Here is a 23,447-nt window from a genome sequence, read left to right on the forward strand (position 1 = left end):
AACATATCTATAGGGACAAAAAACTAGAAGAAAGTAGCTGCAATGATCAACACATAATATGAGTAGAATATTTTTTGAATATGTGTTCTCTGAACAACTAGGTGCTTCTGGGAATTGTCCCAAATTTGTGTTAAATGGAGAAGAGAGCGGAGACCACAGCTGTTGTTGTTGATTAACTTGGCATAATCCTAAAGGTAACACTTATGAGCTAGTGGGTAATTGTTCTGGTAGATTTTCAAATATATTTATAACTATATGTAACATATTTATTAATACAGTGAACTGATCTATTTCTACATATTTTTTTATAAATTGGTGGATAAATGTTGTATGTCTATTTTTGTATGAACACAGAGTTATTATGATAAATTAAGTGGGCTAGGGTGTTTGTTTATATATTCTAATGTGGACCTGTTGAGGTTATAGGTATATATCATTTAGCACCCTATATCCATGGCATTTGGTGGTTAATAAAAAAGATATGTACTGTTGATTACCCCTGACATGATTTATTAACTTTCACATTTGATATGATGTCCGTGACGTCCATGATGATAAATAAAGCAAAATAAAAACAATGTATGAATAAAAGATTATAAAGTCATAAAAGGAATGAATGTGATTGAATACAGACAGACAGACAGACAGGCAGGCAGATAGATAGATAGATAGATAGATAGATAGATAGATAGATAGATAGATAGATAGATAGATAGTTTCTTTAATTCCTTTAGATGACACAGGTTTAATTTACATATTTTAGAGAAAACTATCAAGTAACATTATTTTTTAAACTGTGTCATAATGTCAGATGCATAGAAAAAGTGAGTTTACCAAGATTGACATTTCTCAGAAAACCCAGTGCCTGCTGCGTAGACATGTCCATTATAGGAACAGGAGCACTGCTGCCTTGGAATACAACCTACGTTTTTGATGTCATCATAAACGGTTCCTATCACATGAATAGAATTAAAACATGTCATTCAAATGTTAAAATAATGCAATGAACCAAATACATAAATATTCCCAACTGCATAGCTTGAAACCATTTCCTATTTATCCCTTCATAGACAAAGTTTTTACCTTCTGGACAAAAGCATCCATCAATACAGTGGCTGTCACAGACTGATGAGTGTTCCAGGTTGGTGCAAGTGTTTGGACATGGGTTTCCACATTCCTTGTACTGTAGATTCTGGTTACATTTCAATGCTGTAATATTAAAAAGGAATCTGATATAATTGATGAGATGTGCAATAGGGTGGTAATCATTTCAAATTAGTTAGAATTAAACTAAAAAAATAAAAATAAAATAAGTGTATTGCTGTGCTGAAGAACATGCACTGCTTAGCCATCTGTTAGCCTCTAGTCAAAAGTAAGGAGCTAAATTGCTGAATATGTGAAAAAAGGAGACTTACGGCACATGCTGTCTGTCCTCCAATTTCCAGGTACACCTCCGGCATGGGCGCACTGTCTGGAATACTCAGTGAAAGTGTTACATAGGCAGAAACCAGTTGCATTTTTTGCACAACGACATAGATCTTGCACACAGGCGTTAATGTATTGCATAGGATCTACAAGCTTGTTGCAGGATGAGAAAGCTGAGCTGGTCAATGTGACTTCACATATTCTACTCTGTGAAGGAATTGATATCAAATTCACACAATTAAAATCTTGATTAATAATTTAAATAAAAATCAATTTGTTGCAGAGCATGTTGTGTCACAATGGCTGTCAAAAACCTATTGGCCTCACAAGACTGTACATGGTCTGGCTTTGTATCCTTAAGAGTAGATATATGCTCATATCACAATATAGTACAGCCCACAATATGGAACCGTGATGACTACATGTAAGTCACACATCGAAGAATTCCATCATAAAGACGAAGGTGTACCAACTATGTCTCTTTGGATTGGTCATTTGAACTTTATTCTAAATGTTAATTTTTAAATTTTGTTTATAAATGTTTTTCAAAGTGTGAGTGTCCTTTGTTTTTATACAAATAGTCAGTGTTTTAAACAGAATTACAATATATGCACTTTTTGTTGTTATATCTGTCTCGTTGTTACACACGCTAACCATCAGCGGGGTACAGGCAGTAAACTTGTAAGGGGCCCGGTCCAACTCAGGGATATGCAGTAAGCTCTGTAGTACTTAGTAGTCCATTTGGTCAGATACATATTTCTTCTTCCCCGGACTGCAGAGCCTGCTTAGCTTCCACACAGGAAGCAGCACTGGAGGATGTGATATCATAGATATCACTTCCTCCTAGCATTACCATAGAGCTGCTCTAACTGGCAGTTGAGCTTCAGACACATGCAGTGTGTAGAGAGGGCAGGGATGTGGCATATTATACCATCTCCCTCCATCTCTCACACTGTGCTGCCAAGCAAGCTTCAATTCATGGCCTTCATGTTAGGACTGTCTGTTGAGAGAAAAGTATAGGGGCAGGGTAAAATTATGTTTTTTTTTACTGTGTAGGAGGTTGGGGATTTGTACTTGTAAGTGTCTGACTGTGTGTGTATCTCTTGCTGTATGTCAGTTTGACAGTGTATGCGTATCTATGTGTATGTGTATCTTTTGTGTATGAGTGCGTAGGTCTGGTTGTGTGTATTTGACATTGGATGTGTATCTCAACTGTGTGTCTTTTTGACATTGGATGTGTGCGTATCTAACAATGTGTGTGAATGTGAATGTCTGACTTTGTGTCTGTTTGAAAAAGTGTATATGAGTCTCTGGCTATCTGTGTGTGACTGACAATGTGACTGTGTGTACATGTCCAACTGCGTGCCTGTTTTGTGTTGTGTGAGTCTGTGTGTGTGGCATATGTATCTGACAGTAGGGATTTTAATATTGTGACTGATCAGTATATATATATAAAACAATAACCATACAATTTAACCATACAATTTAAGTAAGGGAATTTCTATATTCATATATGGATTTGCATTGGTCTTCTGGTTCTTACAGAAGTACAAAAATTAATGCAGTCAACTAGATATAACCCTTAAGCTAGAACATGATAACTTCCCCTATACTACAACAAAGATGGTACTAAACACTATAACATCAGCATGTAATTCTATACATTGCTTCAAGGGGTGAGTACAAGCAGTGTGTTTGCATTTACACAAGGTCACTTTTTATATTCCAGAGCAATCTTGTATTTTAACTGATTTTAAATGACCGTGAGCATGATATAACTTCTTTAGAAAGGGATTGGGATTAATTGGGGAGCAACTAGGCAAATGAGATTCAGTGGCAAATGAGATTCAATACAGATAAATGCAAAGTCATTCAATTTGGAATAAGGAATCCACAAGCCATGTATACGTTAAATAGGTTTCAGTTAGAGATAACATTAAATGTTGGGAATAATTATAGATAACAAACTAGCTATCATTACTAAAGACCAAAATATAATTTTGCCTCTGTATTATTTTTTAACGTTTGACCCCACCTTGAATATGTGGTGCAATATTGTGCACCAGTTTTAAAGAAGGGTATTGCAAAACTAGACAAAATGCAGAGACAAGCTTCAAAATTATTAAGGATAATTAAAAACCTTAGTTATGAAGAAGGTCTAGACAAACTAAATTTGTTTTCTTTAGAAAAAAGGTGCCTCATAGTGATAGCACTATGTAAATATATATAAGCCACTATGTGCTAACGTGTTCATTAGCAGGAATATCAAAAAGAAAATAAGTCACCCATTGAGACTTGAATCAAGGAGTTTTCCCTCACAGCAGAGAAAAGGGTTCTTTACAGTAAAAACAATGAAGATGTGGAATTCACTACCTCAAAGGTTGTCCTATCAGAAATTACAGATATTTAAAAAAAGGCGTGGATGCTTTTTATTTTTTTTGCAAAACAGAATATTCAATGTATACTTAGTATGTATGGGAACAGGCTATTGATCCAGTGAGGAATTTGATTGCATGAAGTAAAGAAGGAGTTTATTTTTTATTTTTATGGCATTATTTGAAATGGCTACAATTGTTTTAGTTTTGTTGTTATCTTTGCCTTCTTTTGGATCAACAGCATAAAATAATGGGTTTCAAGGTTAAACTTGATGGATTTTAGTCTTTTTCAACCTAGACAACTATCTAACTATGCTAATTATGTAACTGTAACATATTTATATAAAGATTATACAATATTACAACTGAGGATAGGCCATTGAGCTAACTTATATCATTGAGAATGGACAATGGAGATAAAGCTGTCCCCGACACAGACTTTCTATAGTTTATTAATATAATTTACTGCTTACAAGATCTGTGCAGCCATCCTTGACAGTCATGGTCAGATCTAGGCATGTTTCTGTTGGACCATTGTACTTCTGCAAGTTTCCATACTGGATACCAGTGAGTTGTACATCTAGAAGAAGGAATGTGCCTTGAGTGCAAGTTATGACTTATAAAAATTCAAAAAAATATATATTAAATTGCTGTCTTACTGTTTGAAATGAATTCATTGTAAATTGGAATCCCATTGAAATCTCCACAAAGACCACATGTTTGATTGGCAAATTTAGTATCCAGTTCCAACTAAAAATAAATAGAAATAATACAATGGATAATGTTGAATTAATTTTTATAGAAACAGTATCTATAACATACTGATTAATTCAAATTTATTTTAAGATAGTTTAACAAATGTACAAATATTAAATCAACCCACCAGCTCTGTCTAATAAAATGTATATATTTATATATCTGGTGATGAGTCTTTCTACAATAAAACATGTCAAATCATTTATATATGTTTCATTAACCATTGTGATGCATGATAAAATTATACAGGAGGTTTAATCAGTAAAAATATACAGTCAGGCATGTTGTGTTTTGGTAATGGTGTTTGTGGTAATTCGAATTAAAAAAAAAATCTAATTCTTGGATTTAATTCTTGTATTGTTTTGCTTGAGGGGATTACTAATTTGTGTTATTTTTATATTATATATTAAAAAGTTGGAACTATGTTATATTGTTAAATTTTGTGAGTTTTTCATCCTAAATACAAAATATCAACAGGCTTCCCCTCCTGTTGATTTTGACCAAATATCAAGGTTAACCAACACTCAAATGACACAATTTTTGTTGTGAGAAAAGAAAAGGCACAATTAAGTGCTGGCTGGTCACTGCCATAAATGCAAATACTGTAACATATGAGACATATGGATGTCTGCAAGGAGTCTTTAATGTGGCCTCACCACAGCTTAATTCCTTAAGGACCAAACTTCTGGAATAAAAGGGAATCATGACATGTCACACATGTCATGTGTCCTTAAGGGGTTAAACGTGTCATATCTAGTGCGTGGACAAGAAAAAGTAGGCAGAAGCGATCAGAGAGAATGAGAAAAGAAAGGGAAATTAAAGAGAAAGAAAAAGGGGCAATCAAGAAAAAAAAAAAGCACAACAGTAAAGCATTGGAAAAAGAAAGTGGTGGATAACAGAAATCAGAAATTTGAAAAAGAAGGCTAATCAAAATTTGCATGTAAGCCAGGTACTTCTATCAAATCCAGATAACTTGTTTAGACTTTTACAGTTTACTTTTAAGGAGAAAATCCTTAAAGTTAAATAGTCACAAAAGTTACACAATAATAGCAAGACATTAGAAAAAATTGTTGGACAGACAGAGTTAAAATGAGTTTATAATGTATATCCACCTTATGGGTTAACATTGTCAGATGTGAATTATAATTCAAGTAAGGATTATCTTTGTGTTTAGGTTTGGAAAAGAACATTGTTTACTTTTTGAAACTGGGACTTTCCATGTTTTATTTTGTTTTGCTTTCTTGAGTTTCATGAATCGTTTTTTTATATGATATATACTATTCCCACTTCAAATCTTAATTTTGTATTTCAGTCTTTGTTGAGTGTTGAGTGAAATACAAAATTAAGATTTGAAGTGGGTATAGTAAATGTCAAAAGAGTCCTTTTTGCCAAAAAAGTAAAATTAAAAAAATTACCAGAACAGCATCATCTTCATTCCACATGAATTCAAGTCCCAATTTAGCATTGACTCTAATATACATTCCTCTTCTGTCAATCTGGATCCCCGAATAAGCATATGGCATTTCAACTCTGTAAAAATATTTCTTTATGTATAATCAAATGAAACAATTTTATGTTATCAATAAATCTTTCGAAAGGATAGGTAAAATATTTTACCCAAAGGAAAAACTGGAGGAATACCTGCATTTAAAGCATAGCTGATTTTTTTTTAGTTAATTCTATTTAGTGGTAAATTGAATTTGTGTATAGAAAATCAAGTGCATTTTTCCTCCAAAAGTTGTGTAGGTATTATTTGACAATGATAGTATTGTGGTTTGTTTATAATCTCTCTCACCCATCACATAATTGTACATACCCTTAATTCCCAAATTGATAAAAGGATACTCAAGTGCCAGGAATACAAAGCTGTATTCATGGTACTATCGCTCCCCTGCCTCCCCCTCTCTCACACCCCACCCTTCCCGAGAAATAAAGGGTTAAGAAACCTTTATATACTTACCTGATCCCAGCGCCGAGGGACCTCGGCTCTAAGTTGACGCTATGCCCCCTCCAGCGTCCCACAACAAGCAGGCGCTAATGTGCATGTGCAGCAAGCGCATTAGATGACCCCATAGGAAAAATATGTCACTGTATGTTCTCTGGTAGACAACCACTGAAGGCAGACTTAGAGCTGCAATATAAACATTTTTGCAGCACTAAGTGCAACATGGACATTGCACCTAGACCACTTCAATGAGCTGAAGTAGTCTGGTGCCTATAGTGTCCCTTTATTTAAGTTATTCATTATTATTGATAAATCTTAATAATATTATAATAGGTTGAATAAACTTACATGTCACCATTGAATGTAATACTTCCACTTTTCAGTTCAATAAATACACCATCTATCTTCATACTGATGCCACTAATAGTGGGAAGGCCCTCCACAACAGAACGTCTGATTTGGATGTTAAATTCTTCAAAGTTACTATGGCAGTTAGAAGCATACAAGTAATTGCAGGTTCCGGGATAGTAGAATATGTCTCCATCAAAGGTTTTAAAGTGGTAATTACCCCATGTACTGCAGACTTGGCTATTGTGAGCCGAAGAAAGACCTGTAAGTTATCAAACCATTATTACATTTGATTTTGAGATGAATAGCAACTCATCTTTATGAAAACAATGAAATGATTTTTCATTTTACTAAAGAAACTTTTGCTTAAATTACCACTTTAAGGGACATTCTTGCCGAAGTGCTTTATGTTTGAAGTGTGTATATTCTTTTTATTTTACAAAAAGTGCAGATTTGAATAGAAATTAGCACTTTCATAAATTAACCTTGTTACACCCGTATCTGTCAGACAACTGGCCCTATACTTCCTGGCTGTTTAAATCAGTGGTGCGAAACTGAAAAGGCAGAAAATTGTACAGAGTACTTGCCATGCAACAACTACTCAATGAGTTAAATTCAGAAGTCTGATTGGAGAGCCACAGAATGTCTCGGCTGGATTAGAAGTAGAAGGATTTAAGGACTTCAGACAAGAGATCTGCAGCTTTTGCAAGTTGTAATTGAATATACTCCAAATAAAAATAAAAAAAGCATAATTAAATGTATGCAAATTTTCATTGGGGGTTTATCTACTAAACAGTCATTTACATGTATTTATGTAATCAAATAGTGGAGTGCCACTTTGAAAATTTCAAGAAAAGCACTGAAAATATCTTAATTCTACTGATCTTCTACACTGTTTGAAACTAGTGTAAAAAGTAGTATATCACAAAAGATAAAAACATATACTTAACTCCCTGAAAGTGGCTTAAATGTAGTGGCAGATACTCCTTGATAGGTTACTTATTCTTTAGGCTGCTAGGATAGGGCCTGCCAAAACCGAGGAACATGATGTTGTGGAAGACTTATGAAATGTGTGATCATATAATGTAGCTAAATCCTCATTATTTTTGCCCACGTTGGGTGTTGAAATAAATTAATTAAGTAATTAATTAAAAAAAAAAAAACTATTACATATTTTGAGCTTTGAAGTTGGTGTTTAGTGAGTGAGTGTGTGCGCTGGATATTGTATGTCATATAAGGATTGGTATACATATGCACTTAATCCAGTACAATTGTAGTCCAATAGTTGGCTATTTACTGACTAGTTCCCTACGTTTGTTGTTTTAATATTGCATGATTCAACAACAAATACCGCACTCGTCAAAAGTGTCCTAAGTTCACTCACTTCTGAACACAGGGGGAGTCGTTGGTGAAATAAAGATCAGCTTTGATGATTTTGAATTCTGATCTGTAATAGGAGAGCAAATGAAGATCATTAAAAATTAATTAATACAAATTTAAAAATGGAAGATTAAATAGTTGATGTGATATACTGTAAAACATTTATTTTTTAGATACTATTATCTAGATACTTTTTCCAGACTAAAGAATTTGCTATTTGATTTATAATTTACAACCAGTGCCAAGTGCTAAAAAGTAATGAATTATATTTTTCTTCATTTAGGTTTTTTTTTTTTTTTCACATCGATCCATGCCTCCCATACAGGGTTATTCACTAAGGTGAGAATTTAAAGTGAATCTAAAATGTAAAGCCAAAGTAACCAAACTGGATGCGTTGCTGTCTTAAAGAGTGTTTCCAAATCAGAATTTTTTTTTACCTTGAATTTAAACTTCATTCTACTTTAGTGAATAACTCTGTATGGGAGGCATGGATCAATGTGGAAAAAAAAACCTAATAAAAAAATTCACTACTCTTTAGCACTTGTAATTTATACATCAAATAGCAAATTCTTTAGTATTAAAGAATTAGGAAATAATACCAATTCATTATTGTCTAAGGCTAAAATGTTAAAATTACTTTTTTATTTTTATATATAGTACTAAAGGTACACTTAGCACATTTTTATTTACATTACAGCAGAGGTTAGGTACCAAGCATGCAGAAGGTATACAGTGCATGCATACAGTGCATGTTCCACTGGCCATACATTTAGCATTTTTACCGTGCGGTAGTATACAGACACAGCTTGTAAAGGGTAACATATATATGCTTACTATAAGCTAGCTATAAGCTAACGTTTATTAATGAGTTATGAGTACTGTACTTGAACTTTAGATAAAAACGAGTCAGTTGAATAAAATCATGAATTAATCAACAATAACATTGATTTTTCTTCCAATGTAGTTAATTTGGCCTGAATTCAGCTGGTTGCAAATTGATGTACACAAAGCAACAACTAATGCAAACTATTTATATTTACATGTCCTATTAGTCTCATAAATACATGGAATATATTTAGATTTTATACAATTAAAAAATATTTTTTGTAGAATTAAATTTTGATATCTTGATTTGATAATATTGATTTCATATCATGCGCAGCTAAGGATGTGATTTTATTTTAAATCACCAAATGAGAGTGTTAGTGAATAAACGTATACTCTGTCAAGTGAGTGTTGCTGAAAACTGTGATACGTTCAGAATCCATGCAGGATTCTAGAAAAAGTAAGTTTTTTTAATTGATATTTTTAAAGACTGGCCTCTAGGTTTCATGTACTCCAACAATGTGTAGTTTTTTGCGTAACTCATGCAACGTTATTTGAGTACATTCAACTTCTCACTTGGAATAACTTGGTTTTTCTGAATTTCATTACTTGATTCTCTTTTAAAGAAATCAACTTTAAACTTTGCAGCTGCAAAAATACAAAATAGAGATAACACATATTTTTAAAACTACAGATGGCAAATCAAGCACAACTCTCTAAATAGTAATAGTAGCTACGCAGCATGGAGGCATGTATTTACTAAACAACAAACTGAGGTGAATCACAAAAAAGGGATTGGAAATATTAGGAAAAAATGGTGGAAAAAATATACAATTCACCATTTTTTTCAGCTGACTATTCTAATCTAAGGTACTTTTAAAAGACTAGCGTTACTTTAAGTTTGACATACGTTTTCAGTCCAGTGCTATTCATTCATCACTAAATTAACAGATGCCATCTCTTTCAACACCAAAACTGGTTTATGCTCTTCTATTACGTTTTTCTATATCCACACCCTTTTTTCCTTTTTTCAGTCTGTCACATTTATAAATATGTGTTTAAAATGTTTACTTTAATTACATTGTGCCCCATCAGATACATAAATCATGCGATATTACAGTATCTAGTTATACATTTATATATATATATATATATATATATATATATATATAAAAGTATGTACCTTGGCACTCACCCTTTCCAAAACAAATAGTTAAGATGCCTAGGTGCTATCCCACGTTGTAGTATACATATGGATGAATAAGAGATGCACTCACAGGTCTTGATAAATAAAAAAATCGGTATTTTATTCTCCAAACAGGGTACACATTGTCCGATCGACGTTTCGACCCCTTAGGGTCTTCCTCCTGACCTTAGGGTCGAAACGTCGATTGATTTTCTCACCGAATAAATATCTTTGAATAAGACCTCTGGAGTGCTCTTTCTACGTCCTGCATATATACCTACGCTCTGCAGCACCGAGGCTTTTTTGCATTTGAATCAACTTTAAGGTAGAGTGCCAGACTTTGAACATTTTTTATTTATATATATATATATATATATATATATATATATATTTTACTCTTGGAGGAGATGTGATTGCATTGAAGCAATACATACAAGGCTAGTACAGTCAGCTCCATGGCAGCCTGTTCATCAACCCCTTCACCTCAACAATTATGTATTCATGATTTGCATAATTCCAAAATACATTTGTTTATTGCAAAGAGAGAGAGCTGCCTGTTGTCTGGCTCATAAAGCTGGGAATGGGAAGCAGCTCATTTTATCCTATCCCTGTTTTCACGGGGGGTAGGGGAGCTGCTGTACACATGAAAGGACAGCCACCCACCAGGAGATGCAGGTAATTGGAGGGTGGCTGAGAATGATAGGGGGCATCACAGATTTATATAGATTCTGTCAGCAGCCACTAGTTAGCACACTCTTCCCTGTCCATCAAACTTCAAATCACATCATAAAGCAGCAGTGAAGTAGCATGTACTGCCTATCTGATGGCTGCTGTCACTATTACCACTACACCAGCAGGGTAAATGTGTGTGTATTGCTAACAGTGTATGTGGAGTGTCTGTCAGCATGTATATGTGTGTGTGTCTGACTGTGTGTGTGTGTGTGTTTGTGTGTGTCTGCCAGTATGTATATGTGTGTATGTGTCTGGCTATGTGTGTCTGATGCATATATTATAATCATATAATGTGTATTTTTTTGTTTACAACACTGTTTCCTTGCCTGTAACTTGATTATATGATAAAGTATTTTATCATTTTTTTTTTTTAAACCAGGTTTTTTTTATTTTTTTTTCATTTAATGTTATATCTATGTACATTAAAAATACAAAATACATTTAAACATTACTTCACAGGACACCAAATTACTCGGATTCTATAGCTTTTTTTTTCCAAACTGCTTGGTAGTAAAAGGGTTAACAGAACAGTACAAATGACTAAAGGGCATAAACTTCAATTATTAGAAGAAAATCAAATTCCACCTACAACAGCAGAATGGATTGTTAAGACAAGAATATGTAAAGATTTGGAATTATTTGCCTAAAGTGATGGTTTTATCAGGTTAACAAAAAATGTTAAGGTTTGAAAATACAATAATAATATGGTTAATGTCTATCGTAACAATTTGTTTATACAAGGACAAATCTGAATCAAGAAGTTTGGGGGTTTTATTTTCCTTTTTTTTGCAGGTGAGGGGCAAAATACATCTGCGCTATTTGTTATCATTAGCCCTTTGTCACATGTATTTCAGAACTTTTCATTTGACATATGTAACTGAAAGGGATAATTTCTTATAGAACGGTTCCTTGAGATTTCCTTAGCTCGAATGCTCAAAGAAATGTGATTAGTTAGGTTCATATCCTAACACATAATTTTGGCTCTTTAAATGTGGATAGATTTTGTCCACATTTTCTTTCGTGGCTTTTACTGTGTGCTAGATTCAATCAAGCATGTGGTTTACTTCAAGAGTAGTGAACTACTACAACTACAACTATAAGTGTGGTGGGCAATAAGGTTATATAGAAGGAGGGGAGTATATTTACTCTAGTTCCCCTCTTCTTCCTAATGCTTTTTAAAGTACAGTGTTTTGTTTTCTTTTTCCTTCTGAAGAAGCATTGTTTATTAGATGTGAAACACGTCCAGTATTTTTCAGAGTTTTGTTTTTTTGGTGCCCACATTTTTTTCTTTACCTGCGTTGTGTATCTGTTTTTGCTGAATAAAAGAACATATACAATAAATAATTCCTGATGATTTTCCTGGGAGTATCTCTATTTGGAATAAGTTTGTTGGAACGCAATTGCCAGAAGCGATTTTACCCAGAGAAAAATATGGGTTTTTTTCACCTTCTTCTTATCTTACTCCATTTGTATATTTGAAGGTTTCTTACATTTTTGAGCATGAAAGTAATTTTTAATAATAAATTGTAAGCTAGATAGAAAGAAATGATAGAGGTTGCCAAAACAGTGGAGGGTAACCGCTATAATGGTATATTATATTTCCTCACCTGATGTATCTTGCCCACTTGAGTCTTTTGATGACTTTAAGTTTTTCTTTGCACCTGCATAAAAATGTTTAATAAAAACATGATGTAACTACCGTAGTTTCAGACCACTATTGTCCAATACATTTCTCAGCATTATTTCAAAGGTCTGATGAACAGTCTGAATTGAATGTATAATGTATCTCTCTGTGTTGAGTGCCTGAAGATCAATTTTGGAATTACACTGTAATTCAATAAAATGGTTTAACCCCTGAAGATATGATGATTCCCCAAAATCTCTGTCCAAATAACAACTTCAGTGAGCTGAACTTGTAATGCAGACGGGAATGTTCCTTTAATGTACATAGTGAAAGATTTGTAAATGTCATGCCTAGTCATATTTAATAGAAGCTAATTCTGTTTTTATTATTTATTCTACTTACTAAGGGATTATTTGTACCCCTACAAAACTAATTTAACAAAGAGACCAAGTGTAAGTCATTATGAAGGTTTCTGGGTGTCCCAATAGCTGTTTAGGTAAGTTACATTTTGTTCAAGAAGGAACTTTCAACTACTGATAGCTCATTCCATTTCAGAGCTGCTTTTTCTTGGCCTCTGGGAAAACAAAATATTACTATGCGCACAATAAGCTCACAATTTGTTGATACAAGGACAAATCTGAATCAAGAAATTTGTTGTTTTTTTTTTGCATTTTTTTGCAGGTGAGGAGCAAAATGCATCTACGCTTATGTACCCAAAAGTCCTTCCCTTGCCTTGCCCCATATAACGTTACATTTCCTCACCTGATTTATCTTGCCCACTTGAATCTTCAGATGACTTTAAGTTATTCTTTGCACCTATGTAAAAAAAAATCAAAATGTGTAAAACACGAAATAACCACAATTGTTTCAAAGCGCTTATTAAAAGGTGGAAACACTAAGGATTTTTTATTGTTATCATATAAGCATTGGAATTCACCTAGCAAATATATTTATATCTTTTGCTAACACATGCATATGATTCACACTGTTTTTGTGTATCTGTTTTTGCTGAATAAAAGAAAATATACAATAAATAGTTTATGATGATTTTCCTGGTAGTATCATCAAGTGTGGTATTATCTCTATTTGGAATAAGTTTGTTGGAACGCAATTGCCAGAAGCGATTTTACCCAGAGAAATATGTTTTTTTCCCCTTCTTATCTTATTCCATTTGTATATTTGAACGTTCATTACATGTAAAATTTTTGAGCATGAAAGTAATTTTTAATAATCTTTCCAGTTTAGCTGTTTTTGCCCCCAAATTAAAATTTTCTATGAATTTATTTAAAATTATTGAATATGATGCAAATTCCAACAGAATGGAGCGGTTAAACTCCCAAAATACAATCAGAACCAGGTACAGCAATTGCCTTTGTAACACAAGCCACATTTTTGTCAAGCATAAGTATCCTAGAAAGCTAATTAGTGTGTATTGTCCTGTTTATGCTTGTAAATGGTATTTCATTTGCACACTCAATGTTTCTGAGAGTTATGTATTAAAGTATGAATTTCCAAAAATTTTAAATTAATTCAAAGTCAAATTTCTATTTTAGGCAAAAGAAGCCAACCCAAAAACATAGCTGATTTTTTGAGAATTTGAGATTATTTTTTTTTTTATCAGTATCACACTCACATGGTTATTTACTAAAGTGTAAATTATTGGGAATTCAAAGTGAATTAAAAATGAATGACATATTTCAAACCAAAATAGCAAAAACTGAAAACATTGCTTTTCCAATGTGGCTATTCTGGCCTAATATTTGTAATGTAAATATGTGAATTCCTGTATATTCACTCTTTACTGAATAACCCTGTCAATATTGCTGAGAAAATCATACCTGCTACAGGCTTGCCATTTGAATCCTCAACAGAATTTTTGAGTGACTTCAAGAAATTATTTGCACCTGCAAGAACAGAAAAATTGGATACTAAATACTCATCACATGGAGTTTACATATTGTTTTTTTCATATTTACTTGATACATGTAACCTATTTTACTTCACAACCAGCATGAACAACAACAACAACAACAAAAATCTGATTATGTTGTCCTAGAAAAGAGCAAAAGATTGAGGATGTAGAAAAAGAGGAGGTTCATTTGCAAGACAAACCTCTCCATGGGGTTTACCACCGGCAGATAGTGGATGTGGCTCACATGACAAAATCCTACCAGTGGTTGGAAAAGGCAGGACTGAAATACAGCACTCAGGCACTAATCCTAGCAGCACAGGAGCAGGCACTCAGCACCAGATCAATAGAATCTGGAGTCTACCACACCAGGCAAGACCTAAGCTGCAGACTGTGTAAAGAGGCCTCTGAGACAGTCCAGCACCTAGTAGCCCGATGCAAGATGTTAGCAGGAACAGCAACAGTTCTCTTGGATCAACAGCAAAAACATATGTGAGGAAGGCTGAACTTAATGGACGCAAGTCTCTTTTCAGCTATGTAACTATGTAACTATGAGTTTAATTATCCATTAATTATTTTAAAGTTTATCATTTTTAATACATGAATTAAAGCATGTAAAGACAGAAGTATGAAAGTGCTAAGAAAAAACAAAAGAGTCGGAATATTGTTGTGAGCTGGGTTTGTGAATTGAGGCCTATACAATCATTCTCAGGAGGAGTTAACATTTTAAAATGTTACAGACAGAGGTAATATGAAGAGTATGAGTATTGCTGTGAGCTGGGTTTGTGGACTGACGCCTACACAATCATCTCAGGAGGAGTTAACATTTTCAAATGTCCATATTTATGACAAAAAGACACTAAAAACCTTACAATTCTTTATTAGTCTTGATAAAGTCCTTCATGTAAACGACATGCAGAGGATGCGTAGACGTATAAGGCAGTTTGATGTCACGCACTTAAATTCCTATAGACTGGAGTTTTCGAACACCAGTGCTTCATAGATCAAAAAGGTCTAGGGTCGCATACATGGGATTGGCGAACTAGTGACTATGTGCTCATATATACATATACAATGTTTTTTTAAAATAAATAATATATGCTTGAATCATTGGTACCTCAAGGGTTTAGCATTTCTACTATGAAGAACCAATAGTTGACCTTTATATGCATCTTTTAGTCCTTTATTTCTTAAGATGGTGTGGCTATATCGGTCACCTTTTTATTAGCAGCTTATGACTCTAAGTGTAAGTATGAGTGTTTCTATTTTAAGTATTGTCTATTACTGTTTATGACATGTACATTCAGAGTAAGTGTATAGGGAAAGACACTCCCCTAGCTACTGGGTGAAGTAGTTTTCTTCTAGTGAAGTAGGGCATTTTTTTTTAAATCGGAGGTGGGGGGGAAGGGGTCACCCTTCGTAATATATAGACTTTGCATATAACTGTGAAAGGTTAGTATCTTTTAAGATACATTTAGGATCTTTGCATTATTGACAAAGACCACACATGGTGGCATGCCAATTAGTGTGGATGTGGCTGAGAGCAGAGCAGATATACTTAAATGAAGCCAACATTTCCTTGGCTCCATTCTTCTTTGGCTCCTGGAGACATACTCACTATTATACTATTATGCATGTTATCTCACATGAAAGGACAAAATTAAGTCCTGTGAGGCCGTTGGATCTTCCATGGATGAGCTTGCACATGTGCAAAACGGTTCTAGATATTTGTGCATAGTGCTTGCTAATACCTGTTCCCATGAGCTGTCACGCCTGTCTCCATAAACTTTTGTGACTGTTCCCATAATTCGTTCCCATTAGCCGTAATGGAAACTTCAGATTGGCAAGTACATGAGACAAAGTAATCCCAACTGCATCAAAGTTTAGATAGGCATATTGCTCAGAATACAGTGTAAAACAACAAATAACTGATTTCCATGTATTTGACATTGGTCATTTTAAGAACTGAGCAATATCTATGATACTTCTGCATGGAACTTAAACATGAAAATCAGTTGTAGCTATTTCTGCTCTGCATTTGTGGACAAAGAACTTGCTAACGCTTATACATGCAGCTTTTTTAAACCAAGCAAATAAATAAATAAGAAATTATGTGTAATTTTGTTTTTAGTGGCACACAATTAAACTCACAGTTCACTGTTTCTGAGTAAAATTATTTTTTACCTGATGCCGAATTCTCATTTGAACCTGATGCCGAATTCTCATTTGAAACGTCAATGGTATTTTTCAGTGGCTTCAAAATATTATTTGCAGCTGCATGACAATAAAAAAAAAAAAGTGTATATGCATTTACAAACAGTATAAATTAAACATTTATCTCTCAATGTCATTGTAGACATAGCCTAAAAGCCCACCTCCCCTATCCTTTATTCACTGTCCTAGAATATACAATGTTCAAAAATACATAGACACAGACCAGCAGCCAGGAAAGTAGGTATGAGGACAATGTAAACAATTCACATATGTGCAGTCAGCCACAGTAGTTTACTCTACTCTTTATCTTACAGATGTACATGGTTTAAGCAATAAATTAAGACCACGGTAAAGTCTACAGTGGTCTACTGTTGACCAAAAGCTATAAATATACAGATAAAGATATATTAATTAAAAAACACAATCCATATAGCTATGCGAAATATTAAATATTAGTATATGAAATATCATATATATTAATTTTGATTAATGAGACAAGCATATCGTCTTTATGTTAAAAGGAAGCATTAATAATATTAATATTAATGAATTCATTATTGATATTATATTACTGATAGTTTGAATTGGTCATACATTACGGGTAAGATTTTGCTGGGAGACAATTCAATCATTCTACATTGTTACTTGTGACAAATGGCATAATGACTATTTATAAATCTGAATAAGAGAATGTCCCCAGGGACTTACCTTGCACTTGTAGACATGTCAGAACTATTACCAAGCCTGCTGTAGGTATCCACATTCCCCTACAGAGCCCCATGTTTCCTACAGTTCCTGAACTGAGGAAAGATGCTGAGCAGGTGCTGATGCTGTGTTCTAGCTCACCCGTTTTATAGGAAAACCCTGCCTTGAGTCAATACTGAGTGGCAGTGAGGCTTTGGTGGGATTGTATTGACGTCACTTTGAAATACCAAGCTATTCTGCTATGGAACCAGGATGTTTGTGTTCTGGTAAATGAAGGGGACTTACTGTGTGCTAGATTTTTCATGAAGGTGATGAGGAGCTAATGACAGAACAATCTTACCTCAATGAGTGACAAGAGTATATTATTCTGAACAGATTTTTTTCCCCCTGAAATGTTTTTACTGCAAACCTGAATCTTTGTGTAATGTTGAGAATCAAAATATTTTATTTTGTAAATACTGTTAGTCCGAGTGTTGGCAGTTATAATATTTATGAATACATTTATTTTATCGAATAGCCAAATATAAAATATAACTATTGTACAACAAATATTATAATTTTGAATCAAAATAAACAATGATTTGGTGTATATATATATATATATATATATATATATATATATATATATATATATATATATATATATATATATCTTCTTTTTTATTGTTTTAATCTTCTTTTGCTTTTACTAAGGTTGCATGTTTACATTGTATGCCAATTTATACATTCATATTTTCTACATGGTCTCTGCTATCTATCATACATGCAGGTTTTTTTAAACCAAGCAAATAAATAAATAAATAAATAAGATATTATTTGTAATTTAGTTTTTAGTGGCACACAATAAACTCACAGTTCACTGTTTCTGAGTAAAATAATTTTTTACCTGATGCAGAATTCTCATTTGAACCTGATGCCGAATTCTCATATGAAACTTTGTTTGTATTTTTCAGTGGTTTCAAAATATTATTTGCAGCTGCATTAAAATAAAAAATAAATAAAAAAAAGTGTAAATGCATTTACAAACAGTATAAATTAAACATTTCTCTCTCAATGTCATTGTAGACATAGCCTAAAAGCCCACCTCCCCTATCCTTTATTCACTGTCCTAGAATATACAATGTTCAAAAATACATAGACACAGACCAGCAGCCAGGAAAGTAGGAATGAGGACAATGTGAACAATGCACATATGTGCAGTCAGCCCCAGTAGTTTACTCTACTCTTTATCTTACAGATGTACATGGTTTAAGCAATAAATTAAGACCACGGTAAAGTCTACAGTGGTCTACTGTTGACCAAAAGCTATAAATATACAGATAAAGATATATGAATTAAAAAACACAATCCATATAGCTATGCAAAATATTAAATATTAGTATATGAAATATCATATATATTAATTTGATTAATGAGACAAGCATATGTCGTCTTTATGTTAAAAGGAAGCATTAATAATATTAATATTAATGAATTCATTATTGATATTATATTACTGATAGTTTGAATTGGTCATACATTACGGGAAAGATTTTGCTGGGAGACAATTCAATCATTCTACATGGTTACTTGTGACAAATGGCATATTGACTATTTATAAATCTGAATAAGAGAATGTCCCCAGGGACTTACCTTGCACTTGTAGACATGTCAGAACTATTACCAAGCCTGCTGTAGGTATCCACATTCCCCTACAGAGCCCCATGTTTCCTACAGTTCAGGTCCTGAACTGAGGAAAGATGCTGAGCAGGTGCTGATGCTGTGTTCTAGCTCACCCGTTTTATAGGGAAACCCTGCCTTGAGTCAATACTGAGTGGCAGTGAGGCTTTGGTGGGATTGTATTGACGTCACTTTGAAATACCAAGCCTATTCTGCTATGGAACCAGGATGTTTGTGTTCTGGTAGATGAAGGGGATTTACTGTGTGCTAGATTTTTCATGAAGGTGATGAGGAGCTAATGACAGAACAATCTTACCTCAATGAGTGACAAGAGTATATTATTCTGAACAGATTTTTCCCCCTGAAATGTGTTCACTGCAAACCTGAATTTTTGTGTAATGTTGAGAATCAAAATATTTTATTTTGTAAATATTGTTAGTCCGAGTGTTGGCAGTTATAATATTTATGAATACATTTATTTTATCGAATAGCCAAAATATAAAATATAACTATTGTACAACAATTATTATAATTTTGAATCAATATAAACAATGATTTGGTGTATATATATATATATATATATATATCTTCTTTTTGTATTGTTTGTAATCTTCTTTTAGTTTTACTAAGGTTGCTTGTTTATATTGTATACCAATTTATACATTCATATTTTCTACATGGTCTCTGCTATCTATCATAGTTTTTTTCACATTCTGCACACTGTATAATAAAATGTGTATAAAACAATTAATCAATGGGATATTGTCATAATATCTGCTCAGACAAGTTATTGTACCCCAGAGACTGCAAGCTAGCAACCCCCTGGTATTCAAATATAGTAAATATCCTAGCGAACTATCGTGCCAGATAGAATTGATGGCCATAATAAACAAACTGATAAAAGAAACAAGTCTTCATGATTGATATTAACATGTCTATACTAATACAAGACAAACTCCTATAAACAATGAGATACCTGTCTTTCATCTGTCTTGCTATGGAAAGTAATAAATAGATTAGAGAAGAACCTCCTTAAAAAGGCATAGTTTATACATTATAAACATATTTTGGCTAAGACAGAAGTTAATGTCCTTATCTAATATAGAATAAATAACCAGTGGATTGTCAAAGGCAAGTTTGAGACACCAGGCTAGAACAAGCCCTGGATTTTCAGATACTGCTGAATAAAAACTTACCCTGCTATCAAACAGGGCGAAGAAATTAAACTGAAAATCTGGAAATATGTGTTTTCTAATATAATGACCTAATTATCACCCCTTTATCTTGCCACAAAACAAGACCTGCCTGTAAGAAAAGGCTGAATAAAAACTTACCCTGCTATCAAACAGGGCGAAGAAATTAAACTGAAAATCTGGAAATATGTGTTTTCTAATATAATGACCTAATTATCACCCCTTTATCTTGCCACAAAACAAGACCTGCCTGTAAGAAAAGGCTGAATCTAGTGGAGAAATATGAGAGTTTGTTATTAAAACACTGCAACAACGAATACATACTGCAAATATCATCAGAAATACAATAGCAACAGAAACCATGATAGGGCATAACAAATATTGCCAGAAAAGTTTAAATACCATATGGTGTTTTGTGACTGGTTTATTTCATGTCTATAGCCCCAAAATGTACATAACTGGGGGTGCCGGACTCTAGTGTACCAATTAGAACCGCAAGTGACAAACCCATTTCCCTTCGGGCTGCAAGTAGCATTCTTAACTTTATAATTCAGACCACATGAATGATTGCAACATTCGACACGAGTGGCCTCTTTAGATGTTCTTTCACTGCTCAGAATGCATAAATGTTCTGGCATGCGGTGTGTGTGGCCCAAACAGAACAACATCGGGTTACGGGCAAGTAACGCAACAATCACTTTAAATGTATTGTTTATTGTAGTAATGCTTAATTACAGTGTAAATTACTAGGCAAAGGCAAGAAGGAGCTCATTATTCAGATAGTAGTGAAAGAATATTGGGATGAACCGTGGAAATTGTGGCAACTACTAATTATAAGTAGGAAAATGAGGCCAACAACATCAGAAACTACATTCAAAGATAAAAATACTTTAAATAATACAAATTATGTCAAACATTAAAATCAAATTGACTAAGCAGGACACAAATAAAAGGTGGTAACCAGTTTCACAGGATACATTGTGGCAACATACACATAGATAAGCAGAATTGCCGAAAATATGAAATTGTCACCCTGACAACAAAGCAACCACATACTTACGCTGACCTTATCTTCAAATAGTTATAGGGACTTATGGGAAAGCCTATGGTGATTTTAAGATCCAACCTGTTTTATCTGCAAATATATTAACACAGTACAAGCATATAATTCATAATATTGCATCAATGTAATGTCAGGAATGAACATCACTGAATGAATATCAGTCAAATGTTTGTCACAAGCTACAATTTCATATGATCCTGGATGGCTTCAAAGCTTAAATCAACATATTAAGTAGACAAAAAAAAAGAGTGGAATAGCGCTAAGTTGGAGGAAGGGGAGGCAGCACACCTAAATGGGTAAGTCTCTCCTAAAAACCCAATAAGAACAAATAACAATACAAGACAGTAGGGTGTGCCAGGGGCTTAGGGGTGAATAATACTCAATAATACAACTGAAGTAAAACAGATTATACATGCTCAATAAAATGATATAAAATCATATATGCATAAAAGCAAACAAGCCAAAATAGTCCAAAAATACGTATAAAGGTATAGGTAAGTATATAAGAGTTTGCCTTTATCTCCAGGTGGGTATGTTCCAGATAGTTGAGGTCCAGGGACATAAAAGAGAAGAGAAGAATTCCAATAGTGCAATACGTTTAAAATATATTACCACTTGAAAAAACCCATGAGTGGTAAAATAGGAAGTAAAATATAAAAAGGATAATATAGCTTTAAAATATATAATTTAATAACAAGATATAAGTGGGACTCTTTTGTTTTATATATAGCCTTTTTTACTTTATATCTTGTTATTAAATTATATATTTTAAAGCTATATTATCCTTTTTATATTTTACTTCCTGGTCATCATATCCAACGGTGGGGATTATACCACCCAAGCTGATTATACTAGAGCAAGTTTCTGCTCTAGAAAATATGAGTACCATAACCACCATTTGTATTTTTACACACCTTATCAGTATATACTGCACCATTGGAGTTCTCTGTTTTATTTCTTTTACAAACACCACTACTATTGAGAATTTGGAAACACCTGCTGAGATACAGATCCTTAGACGGGGATAATTCCATCCAAGCTATATTACGGTAGAGCTCCTGGAAAGCTCTACTAAATGTGAGTGTAAATTACTTCAATTCACTCCATTTATTTTCTATTTTAAATATACTACACAATGATATTTTTTCTCTGTTTTTATTTCTGAGGATAAACAAGAACTTGTCTAATATATTTATGGACGTATATTTTATATATTAATCACTATCTGGGGCGCGGTTCCTTTCCTTCTTTTTTGTGTATCCTTCTGTTACATGGTTGGGAATCCTTGTATTAGGTACCTGCAGCCCACCTTTTACTGTATATTGGAGTGAGTACCTATTACCCCTTTTTTTTCCATATTGAGCATGTATAATCTGTTTTACTTCAGTTGTATTATTGAGTATTATTCACCCTTAACCCCCTGGTGCACCCTACTGTCTTGTATTGTTATTAAATCAAAATATTGTCTGGAAAGTCAAGATAGTATTATTGATCTTGGCAATAATAATGTGTGCAAGCAGGGTCATCAAAACAGCATTATAGGCTCCCAGGCAAAGCAGTGCTTTGGAGCCCTGCCTACACAACCACTTACAGGAATAAAATTTTTAATTATCGATAAAATTAAGTTTAACAAATGCAATACAAACATGCAATACATACACACAGACTGTTGAATACACACACCTACAGACTACTGAATACACATAGACAGACTGCTGAGTACACACATACTGCTGAATACACACATACAGACTGCTGAATACACACACACATACTGCTAAATATACACATGGAGACTACTGAATACACACAGTCAGACTGCTGAATACATACACGCAGACTACTAAATACACACACACAGACTGCTGAATACACACATACTGTTGAATACATACAGACTGCTGAATACACAGACAGACCGCTGAATAAACACAGACTGCTGAATACACACACAGACTGCTAAAGACACACACAGACTGCTGAGCACACATACTGACTGCTAAATACACACACAGAGACACACAGACTGCTGAATAAGCACACACACAGACTGCTTAACACACACATACTTCTGAACACACACAGACTCCTGAATATATAACCCCAGA

At 33.6% G+C, this 23,447-nt stretch overlaps 1 protein-coding gene and 1 long non-coding RNA gene across 2 annotated transcripts in view; both read right to left on the bottom strand.

Annotated features, from left to right (window-relative positions):
• Positions 1–13,999, bottom strand: part of LOC134578526 (mucin-5AC-like) — a 62,815-nt gene extending 48,816 nt beyond the window's left edge. Inside the window, exons 1-11 of the mRNA XM_063437509.1 lie at positions 13,942–13,999; positions 13,359–13,412; positions 12,580–12,633; positions 8,234–8,296; positions 6,850–7,111; positions 5,972–6,086; positions 4,460–4,550; positions 4,274–4,380; positions 1,416–1,632; positions 1,084–1,209; positions 835–952 (exon numbers count right to left, since the gene is read on the bottom strand). Of these exons, the coding sequence (XP_063293579.1) occupies positions 835–952; positions 1,084–1,209; positions 1,416–1,632; positions 4,274–4,380; positions 4,460–4,550; positions 5,972–6,086; positions 6,850–7,111; positions 8,234–8,296; positions 12,580–12,633; positions 13,359–13,412; positions 13,942–13,999 (1,265 nt within the window). The remainder of the gene's footprint in view (positions 1–834; positions 953–1,083; positions 1,210–1,415; positions 1,633–4,273; positions 4,381–4,459; positions 4,551–5,971; positions 6,087–6,849; positions 7,112–8,233; positions 8,297–12,579; positions 12,634–13,358; positions 13,413–13,941) is intronic.
• A 435-nt stretch (positions 14,000–14,434) lies between these two features.
• Positions 14,435–17,529, bottom strand: LOC134578514 (uncharacterized). The gene is made up of 3 exons (XR_010086107.1): positions 17,428–17,529; positions 16,690–16,779; positions 14,435–14,500 (listed from the first exon to the last, which is right to left on the bottom strand). It is a non-coding gene; the product is annotated as an uncharacterized LOC134578514 (long non-coding RNA).
• Between the last annotated feature and the right edge of the window lie 5,918 nt (positions 17,530–23,447).

Source organism: Pelobates fuscus, chromosome 12 (assembly GCF_036172605.1).
Source record: "Pelobates fuscus isolate aPelFus1 chromosome 12, aPelFus1.pri, whole genome shotgun sequence".
NCBI lineage: Eukaryota > Metazoa > Chordata > Amphibia > Anura > Pelobatidae > Pelobates > Pelobates fuscus.